At 49.9% G+C, this 10,642-nt stretch overlaps 1 protein-coding gene across 1 annotated transcript; it reads right to left on the minus strand.

Moving 5' to 3' along the window:
- Positions 1 to 34: 34 nt before the first annotated feature.
- Positions 35 to 9,771, minus strand: TRIVIDRAFT_149212 (putative polyketide synthase; the record flags this gene model as incomplete). Its single annotated transcript, XM_014101790.1, has 8 exons — positions 35 to 991; positions 1,084 to 1,343; positions 1,398 to 2,706; positions 2,790 to 8,215; positions 8,249 to 8,390; positions 8,452 to 8,977; positions 9,054 to 9,339; positions 9,393 to 9,771. The coding sequence occupies 8 exons, from the start codon at positions 9,769 to 9,771 to the stop codon at positions 35 to 37; spliced, it is 9,285 nt and encodes a 3,094-aa protein (XP_013957265.1).
- Between the last annotated feature and the right edge of the window lie 871 nt (positions 9,772 to 10,642).

The raw sequence follows: 10,642 nt of genomic DNA on the forward strand, positions 1-10,642 counted from the left end.
CGATCCTCCATAGGCATAATCATGCCTGATGTGCTTACCTTTCGTCAAAGACCTGCACACCAACCCATACGTCAGCCTTATGAGGCTGACACCGTCCCATCTCTGGAAGCCCAAATTCCGTGAAACTCGTGCAAACCGGCCGTTCGCTTGTCCTGGCGAAAACAGTATCGTTGTAGAATGCAGGAAGCTCCTCACCAGGTTCCATCATCTCTCGGAGCGCCATGAGATGCCACCTAAATCCTCTTCCTCGAGTGGACAGAGCTACAAGCCTTGCGTGGGACTTGACCGCTTCCAGGAACAATCGTCTCTTCTCAACGCCGCTGACAGAAGGATCCTCAGCTGCAGCGCAGAATGCTTGGATAGGTGGCGTCATGACGTAAATCATATCTGTTCGTCCGCCGCGGAAAGGGCGTTGGGAGATTACGTCCACTGCGCCCGAGGGGTTGTATCCAAAGAGACGGCGGACGGCTACCTGGATTACCAGCTGGATGACAGTTTTGGGTGGAAGCTTTTGCTGCCTCAGATAAGCGGCCGCATAGTAAGTATGCGTGAGATTGGCGAGTGTGTAGCCATCGTGGGCTCGTTGATGCTGAGCTTGAAGAGGACTGATGTGACTTAAGAGGGTAAGCGGCAATGTGAACGGAATATGCAAAAAGTCGCCGTCAACCGTGGTGTTATCGCCAGATGATCCGCTGGATGTTTGAAAGGACTTAGTTGAGGGTGAACTGAGGGCTTTAATCAAACCGCCAAATGTGGTGCCATCGACCATGGTGTGCTCGCCCCAAATAGCAGACACGCCGTTGGAGCAGACGACAAAAGAGAGCGTCTTGTCCAACCAACGGTTCGAGTTGTCATCCAAAAGGAAGATGTCTGCACGATCGTTTGCTGTTTCGGGGGCGACATCCTCAAGATAGATAATGAAGAGAGATTCTTCAATTGTTTTTACAAAGTTGCGGCCGTCTTCGCTGCCTGTTCTTATTTCATCGCGGGCCTGAAACACCGTCAGTCTTCCACAATGCCCGCCTAGAATGTGGACAATACTGAAGGGATAAGAGAGGAAGAGAGCGAAAAATGAAGACTTACCCATGCCCATTCATCACGATTTGCAGTAGTGAGTAAACTTGTCCAGTTTGTTCCATCTGGTCTATGCTGAGAGATTGCTTGGAAGATGGAGACGAGCTTGCTGTATGCTACAATTTGGCCATTGCTACTCCTCATGGGAACCTTGTATACGTGTCCACGTTTCATGACAACAATGTAATCGCTCTCTGGGTATCGATCGTAGCCGTCGCAGCCAAGGGCGGGGGTACGATTCGAGCTGAATAGCCAATAAACCGTCGCCACTAGAATTAACCATGTTAGTATTACCATAGGGAAGGTGTTGCAGCTTCACTTACTATCTAGTGCTTGCTCATTATAATAGTCCTGCTGGACTGTTCCCGCATCTAGAGCAAGCTTGTATCCATAAGCTCCCAATGTAAGCTGCGCTGCCTGGTCTGCTTGAGGCTGGCGAGCCGTATCTTGTCCAGGTAGGGTGGCGAAAAAGTTTCGAAGCCTGGGTCGCCAGTCTCGCCCTCGAAGCCACTTGTTTCTGACATACATGTCGACGACTTCATTGTTCTCGCCCTGCTCGCCAGAGAGCTTTGCCAGTCTCGCTTGCAGTTGTTGTCCTAGTCCGTCGGGGGTCTGGAAAGCGCTTATGGCCTCGCGAGTGTGTTTCAATTCCTCTTCGTTTGCAATGTGACCAACTGAATCAAGGAAAATATCCAGCGTCATCTCTAGCGTCTGTAAGGGATACTTGGGAAGAGCAACCTCTCTCTTGCCATTGGCGCCGTTGCTATCACCATTCGTATCGTCATTGTGTCCGTTCAGCTGTGACCCTGACTTGCTCTTCACCAAATTGGAGCTTTTGGTAACAAAAGCAGCGAGATAACGAAGACTTGGCGCATCTAAAATGTCTGACGTTTGGACTGGCGCCTGTAGTTTGTTAGTGATCCAGTTCTTGATCTCAGTGGCGACCAGCGAGTCAAGCGCCATATTTGCAACGGACTGGTCTACATCAAGCTCCTCGGATTCAAGCACAGTAAGAGAGGCTATCTTTTCACGGATTGCAATCAGCACCAGTTGTTCCGCATCCCCAAAAGTTGATGCAAGAGCAATTTTTTCCTCTGCAGTCTGTTCAATCTCGCGGCTGGCCTGACGCGCGAGACCTCGGCCGTGAGCAGACAATATGTGAGATACCAGCGGTGGCACTCTTCCACCCGGTATAGTTTGGTCAATGAAGGATTGGGGGTCGAGGCCAAAGGCAATCTGGTGATTGCCATCCTTGAACGCTTTCCCGCTCATCGCATAGTCAACTACAGGAAGCGCAAGCTCGATGGGAAGAAGTTGAACACCCTGTCTTGCCAAAGAATGTGTGTGCTCCTGGGTGACGGTATATGTGCTCTTGATCAAGGGGAAATCAATAGTCACAAAATTCTTGCGACCCGCAGACACTTGAGTGTGCGTGAACATGTCTTGATACGTGCCTCCTGCCGCATAATTGGACTGGCCAATCGTTCCGACGACACCGCAAAGCGAAGAAAGATTGATGAAAAAGTCAACATCTCCGTTGTAGAATGCGTTGTAGATGTTGATTGTACCATGGTACTTGGGCAAGAGCGCAGTCTCGAAATCCTGCTGTGTGATTTGGGAAATAGTTCGGTCCTGATGAGTGGTGTCAGCATCACCAATTTTCTTCTCTTACTTTTCTTTTTTTCTCTTTCTCTGTTATATCAGATTATACTTACCGATAGCACCATGCCGCCATGAAGAATGCCTCTTACTGGCGGCATGGTTTTGCCAAGTTCACTGGCCACCTGTTGCACCACGCCGGCATTTCCAACATCACACGTCACAATCTTGACAATAGCATCAGGAAAGTCAGTGAGCTCTTTCTCCATCTCACCTTTGACGGCGTCGTCATAGCTTTGCCGCGTAAACAAGGCAATGTGGCGTGCACCCTTCTCTTGGAGGTGCCTGCACAGATGTTTGCCCAAACTTCCAAGACCGCCAACAATGATGTACGTTCCATCGGCTCGTAGTTGGAGGGGCTGTATCTTGGCCTGAACAGTTGATTTATCGGAAGCTCCCAGGACGATTTTCCCAGTATGCTTCCGGCTCTGCATTAGCCTGAATGCTTTCTCAATGTCGCCAATGGGCATCGCCGTTACTGGCAGTGGTGTGAAATGCCCTGCGTCAAAGTCGCCAAAAATTCTCTTCAAAAGTCTCTGGCATTCCGCCGGCCGTTGTTTTGAGAGCCCTACCAGGTCCACGCTGACGAATCTCAGGTTCCTCTCGAATGGCTTCATGTTCAGCTGACTGCGTCGAGAGATGTCTGTCTTGCCAACTTCCACAAAGGTTCCGAAGGCAGCGACGGACTCCCAGGAGGCATGGAGCATGGGTCCAGAGAGGGAATTCAAAACCACGTCAACACCAACGCCATTCGTGAGTCGCTTAACGCCAGCTGCAAAGTCGGTTGTACGACTGCTGAAGATGTGACTCTCCGGGATGCCGTACTTGTCCATCAGGATTTCACGCTTGGTAGCACTGCCAACAGTGGCAAGTATGACTGCACCAAGTCGTTGAGCGATCTTGATGGCAACTTGGCCCAATGCTCCCGAAGCAGAGTGTATCAAAATTGTCTGCCCTTGGCGGAGATTGGCGCAATCGAAAAGCGAGTAGTACGCAGTCGCAAAAGTCAGAGGAATCGAGGCCGCATCGGTGAATGAGAGAGTATCAGGAATACGATGGATCAAATGGCCGTTCGTTCTGGTTCGACTGGCGTAAGGTGTGCCGAACATGGCCGTTACACGATTGCCGGGCTTGTACTGCGACGTGAAGTTGGACCCAACAGCCGTAACGATGCCTGCGCTTTCGCCAACCATGGGTTGAGTAGGTGGCAACTGACCAAGGGCAATGAAGACGTCGGAGAAGTTGAGGCCCCAGGCATAAGATTGAATTTCGATCTCGTCAGGACCAAGAGCGCCGGCATCATCGTCGATAAACACGAGGCTGTTCAAGAGGCCAGGTTTGTCGACATTGATCTTGAGAGGACGTTCGGGCTGGTGGAACTTGACTTCTTCAGTCTCTGAATCATTCGAAGTGGTCGAAACGGCCCTCGAGAGTTTCTCGTTTGAGACAAAGCGCTGGATCTGCAATTTCCCATCTTTGTACAAGAGCTCAAACTCACGTGGCTGGCTCTTTGCAATCTTGTCCTCCGTAGAACAGATGAACGCTGTGATTCCCTGAAGAATTTGATCCGGCTGCTGATCCAGAGAGTCCTGCACATCAACAGTGAAGAAGTCGAGATGCGGATTCTCGTTCCGCGCGGACCTCGAGACTCCAGTGACCAACGAGTTTTCCGGTACAACGTTGCCAGCGCCATTTGCGAAGCTGATCCAGTACACCTTCTTCGCCTTGGACAGCAATTCTGTGATGCGGGCAAATATCTCGCTGGACGCCTGTGTGAGGAGAGGTTTGCCTGAGGACTCGATTATGACGTAGGAGCACGCATCGTCCACGGCAGTATTTGTCCACTCATCGACAGAAGATCGAAAGCCCTTGACCGCCAAATCGGCAGCCAGTTTCTCCGAAAATCCAAATGCATGTTGATCCTCGGTGATGGAATTCAGGATTTTGAAGTGAGGAGCATCACGAGAGTCGTCCAGCGGTTGAGCAGCCACTGCGGTTGAGAGCAGCAGCGCACAGTGTCTTTCTGGCTCGGGGAGGTCGTAAGCAGCCAGATCGACTCCAGAAAATCCAGCGTTTTGAAGGTGCGTGTTCCATTGCTCAGCGGATTGAAGGGGACTTTCAGTTCGTCCTTCGTCAACACCAGCCCACCAGCCGGGAATCGACCCAAACGTCATGTTGATATATGGCGTTGTTCTAGTAAGCTCTACCAGACCAAGTACGCCGCCGGGCTTCAGCAACTTTCGGATGGTGTTGAGGGACTTGGCCAAGGAGCGTGTGGCATGGACGACGTTTGCAGCAACGACGAGATCGTAGGAATGCTCCTCGAACCCTTGCTCTGCTGCGTCCTTCTCAAGATCCAGAGTCTGGAACGTCAAGAGATGGGCCCAATCCTTCAGTCGGGTTGTGCGAACAGCCTCGAAAAACCCAGATGATATGTCAGTGTACATGTATTCCGCGCAGAAGCTGTCGCCATGGGGGCTGCATGATTGAAGTATGCGATATGTCGTGCCTCCAGTTCCGGCGCCAATCTCGAGAATTCTGAGATCTCTCCTCTGGAAAGTAAGCATTTTGACATAATCAGCCATGTACTGGTTAGGTCGAGCGCCTTCATCAGAGTGGTACACTCGGAAGAGAAGATCGTCTTTGAGGAAATGGGTGAGCGGATCGGTCTCGCCGGTCAAGAGGGGAATCAGCTCGGGTCCAATCCTAGCTACGGCCTCTCCTTCAACGCCCAGTCTGGAGGTGAGTTTATCCAACTCTTCTTTGGTCTCTGGGCTCCGTTGGATAAGCGACTTGCCTACCTCTGAGGCGGCAAACTTTTTCAGCAGCTTCCACCAGTTGACTCGATGATCATCTTTTACTGTTAGCGCACGATCGTGCATCTCTCTGACAGCCCAGTCAATGTATCTCGCACAAGCGACAGAGGTAAGATTGACCTTCTCTGCCTGAGAGATGCCGACTTCATCAGACTGCAAGGAAACGACGGCAGACTCTATTATTTCGGCGGTAATTGATGAAGTGTCGAGACCCCATTCCATCTTGAAGATGTTGTCATTGCTCATGGTTTGAGACGACTGAGATTCTCCGACCACGCGAATCTCTCCTCTATCCATCGTGAGAACACATTGCGGCTTGCCGTCCTCTCCCGTTTGAAAGACAGCGGTACTAAAGCTCGTAGAGTGTGCAAAAACATCGCTCAAATCGCACACAGCCTCGAGCTTACTGCCTGGCTTATTGGCAATAGCCGTTGAAATAAACACGTCGCTGATTAAAATCGGCATGACGGAGCCCTTGATGGAGTGTTGTTGGAAAACAGGCAGACATGACTGGATGATTCCATCTAGTGTAGTTGGATGGATGACGTGGGGCTGCATGAATTTGCCGGGCATTTTTGCAAGAATGTCCGGAACAACAAGTTTGTTCAGAGACTGGAACCCTGATATTCGCATTTCGTCGTTGATTGCAAAGGTCGGCCCATACTGATTGCCCGTTACTGCCATCTGTGCATAGAGATCCTCGTGTGTGATGACTTTTGTGCAAGTCTCGCCCGCGTTCTTGAGGCGAGAGATCTGGGACTTTTGGTCATATTCTGCTTCACGAGTCTGTTCAATCTCGTCCAAGTCTGTCTCGAAAACAGCCAATATAGTTCCACTAGAGTGGTCTTGCCACTTGCCTTGATCTGACATGGAAGAGACGGTGAATAACCAGGAGTCATTCGAGTCAACATATTGGAAAGATATGATTACTTCGACGGGCTTGTCATCTTTGGGCAGAGTCAAAGTCTTCTTGAAGGAAACATTTTTTAGTCTGTAGCCTCTGGGCTTGAGATCTGGGCGACGATCTTGATCCAGCTGTTTCAAGGCTTGGATCGCCATTGTCATGTATCCAGCAGCGGGAAACACGATAAAATTATCGACGACATGATCTTGCAGCCATGGAAGTCTCTCTGTACTCAGCAGTATGCGCCAACTAGGTTGGCTGTCCGATGATTCAATCACGCGAGAACCCAAAAGGTCATGAGAGGGATACTTCCTGCACCTATACTCACGGCTTAATCGTGACTCCGTCCAATGAGTTGTCGTATGATTCCAGTGGTATGTCGGCAAGTCTCCTAAAACTGTCGGCGGCGACGATTGTGAAATACTAAGTGAAGCAACAGCCCTCATATTTATTTCACTCCCACCACGGAAAAGACTCGATCCCGTATTCATGAGAGCCTTGACGTCATGCTCACCACGTATCAATGTGGGAATATAGATGTATGAGGATCCCTCCGTCTGCAACCCTGCAAGGGTTTGCTTGACCGGCCCGGAGAGAGCCGAGTGTGGGCCTATTTCGATGATATTGAGAGAAACTTGTTTTAGTTCATGATGTAAGTTTTGTAAAGCATCTGAGAACCGAACTGGGGATACCAAGTTGTCTACCCAGTATGAGCCGCCAAATTCATCAAACTTCTCTTGTCCTGTAACGCTCGAAAAGTAACGGATTGAGGGATCTGAAGAGCCTGCTTCGAGTCCTTCAAGTTGTTGCAGGTAATCGGAGCTAACTAGTTTCATATGATGAGAGTGGTATGCCGTATCAACTTTAAGCCGCCGGTTAAATATTTCGTCTACATCGAGAGCGTCTTTCAGAGCCGAAATACCATCTGCGTCTCCGGAAATTGTTACACTCGACGGGCTATTGATACACGCCACTACAACACCAGGGCCCTCAAGTTTTCCGATATACTTCTCGGCGGCCTCACGTCCGAGTCCAACAGCCAACATAGCTCCACGCTGTGTAGTCCGCTTCTTGGACATTTCAGCCAGGAAACTTCTGTGGTAAGAAGCCAGCATGGCCGCCTTTTGTGAAATAGCGCCAGCAGCGTATGCCGCGGCGATTTCGCCGCTGGAGTGACCAACCACCGCAGCAGGCAGGACATTCCAGCTCTTCAGAAGATCAACGAGAGCGATTTGAACGGCAGTACTGGCAGGCTGGCCATATGTACTGTCGTTCAAGCGGCTCGATGCGGCATCTCTAGACAATTCTTCGACAAGGCTCCACTGTGCGCCAAATTTCTTCAGCAACTCTTCCGAAACCGAGATGGAGCGAGCGAATGCATTGTCTTCAGCCGATAGAAGAAGCTTGTGGCCCATCGTCGCCCATTGCGCACCTTGTCCAGTAAAGACGAAGGCGTTTGCAACTTTATTTGGCACCTTGCTCCGCGCCAAATCCTTTGCTGAAAGACTTTGTATGAGAGAGTGGACGTCTTCAGCAACAATGCTTGAGCGCCATTGGAATTGTGATCTTCTCCCTGTAAGAGTGTGAGAAAGGTCGTCGAGTCGAATATCGTTCCGACGCTTCAAATAAGCTGTAAGATCATTGGCAGCTTCCCGCAGAGAATGCTCCGAGGTGGCGGACAAAGGGAAAAGGCGCGGCATCTTGGGCTCATTTGGTTTGACATGCTCATCGCAATCCAGCCCATTGATGTAATTGTTTGCACCTGCAAGATCATCTTGTCAGAAGATATTTTAACCGAAAGGATGGCCATAATTACCATCATAAACACGCCCGAATTCTAAAAGTAGCATGGCATTTGTCCCTCCAAATCCAAAGCTGTTGACCACAGCCTTCCGGCTAGTCTTTGTTAAGGGCCACGGGGTGAGCGACCGCGCAATCTATTTCATTATTGTCAGAAACGCCGCGAATTTTGAATGTTTCGGGAGAAGCTCATCTAACCTCCATACTCCAACGACCTGGTTCCAACCCAGGTTTGAAGTTTTCAAGCAGTACGTTTGGTGGAATCAGTCCCTTTTCCATCGCCATAACTGTCTTGATAAGACCTGCAGTGCCACTCGCAGCTTCAGAATGTCCGAGGTTGGGCTTGGTAGCACCAACGAATACGGGGTTTGCGCCATCGCGACCCTCGCAGAAGACATTTCGAATGGTATTTACTTCCACTTTGTCTCCAGCTTTGGTTCCTGTACCATGTGCTTCTACATATTGCACATCAGACGGGTTGAACGGAAGGCTTTGGAATAGGCTCTTTGCAAGACGCTCTTGGGCGGCCTGGTTTGGAAGCATGATGCCGTTTGTTCGGCCATCAGAGTTGATGCCTGAGTTTCGAATGACAGCGCGAATGGTATCTCCATTGCTCAGGGCGTCACCCAAGCGCTTCAGGACGACAATTCCCACGCCTTCGCCACGGCCATAGCCGTTACCGCGAGTGTCAAATGTGAAAGATCTTCCTTCGTCGTTGAAGAGCCTGATATAGGATAGTAGTTAGCCATATTTCGCGGCGACGATATACGGATGATGCCTCTTCTTCATGAAGAACTTACCCAGTCATGGACATGAGAGACATCTGGTCTGGAGAGAATATCAGATTGACACCGCCAGCTAGTGCCATCGACGTCTCTCCGGAGCGCAGACTTTGGCAAGCTAAGCTAATAGCTGCCAAGCTTCCTGAACAAGCGGTATCAACCACGACGGAAGGGCCTTGAAGGTCGAAAATGTACGACACTCTGTTTGCGAGCAATGGGCGTGCCACACCAAGGTTGTGATATTTGGAGACGGCTACTGGGTCTTTGTGTGTTGCCTGCTCAAAATCATGACCGAACATGGCCACTCGAAGGTCATTAGCTAGTTGGCCAATAGCATATTGAGGCGTTGCACATTACCAAATATTCCAGTGTCTGAACCCTTGAGCTGATGCATTGGAATGCCCGCATTCTCAATCGCCTCCCATGAAGTTTCCAGTACGACACGCTGCTGTGGATCCAGTGTCTCTGCCTCTTGTTGTGCCATCCCAAAAAACCCAGCATCAAAGGCAGAGATGTCCTGGTCTATGAAGTGACCTCCCTTTTGGTTAATGGTCCCTGGAATCTCAGGCTCGGGGTGATAGAATGCTTCATGGTTGAACCTATCCAAAGGCACTTCTGTCCATCCACTTCGACCCTCTGCAACGACATTCCACAATTCTTCGGGGCTGTTGGCTCCTGCAGGATACCGACAGCCCATGCCTACGATGGCAATGGGAACTGGCTCTTGGGGTGACATTTTCTTTTTTATTTACACTTCAGGGTGAAAACTGAGCAATGTTTGGTGCACATAGCAAGAGCTGCTTCACTCTGCTGAGTGTCCCAGGATCGATTTGTCTATATATACGAAATATTTCTCATCTTGGCTCCTCTCTCACCCCACAAGTTTCTGAATAGAGGAACTGATGAACACGGCCCATAAACTTGGATGAACCCATGTTGCTCCGTTATTCCAAAGTCCGTTCGGGAGACCAAGTTATTAGAAATTAGCCATGCAGCCACCATCTGAAAACTTGGCAGAGAGCCTGAATAATTCAATGAATCGTACTTTTACGTTAGACCGCCCCTTCGAACAGGGTTAATGTCGACAAGCAGGAAATCTGGGGTTCCATTGGAGCGCATGCAATACCACCCTCCTCCAAAAATGGTAGTACGCTGTAGATGCCGTCAGGGGGATGGCTGTCGTAGTGAAGAGCTTCCCCCGCAAACTGTCTGCAGGCGGGGGAAATGGGGATATTCTGTAATCGCCCCGAGATCTTGATTGGATTCGAGGGGATATTATCTCCAGATATCCCCACCAAACCGTGTTTCTTGCGCTCGTATGTACTCCATCAGAAGGATTCAGATCTAGCACGATGGTGAGCACTTATACCCGAAAGGTGCTAGTGGTTCACATCGCAGGAATTTGCATGTCGTGCATGCAACGAATCATATCATCGCGTGAATATATAAACATTCGCTTATGCTTCTATTCAGGATGATATTCCTCGATAAATATATCGCCGCGGCTGCATATGTATCAATATGTGCCTAGGGAGTCTATCCTAGATAACGTAACATCGTGTATGACGCTATTAATCACGATTCAATTAACCTCATCGCGTGGCTTG

The sequence above is a fragment of the Trichoderma virens genome, assembly GCF_000170995.1.
Source record: "Trichoderma virens Gv29-8 chromosome Unknown TRIVIscaffold_6, whole genome shotgun sequence".
NCBI lineage: Eukaryota > Fungi > Ascomycota > Sordariomycetes > Hypocreales > Hypocreaceae > Trichoderma > Trichoderma virens.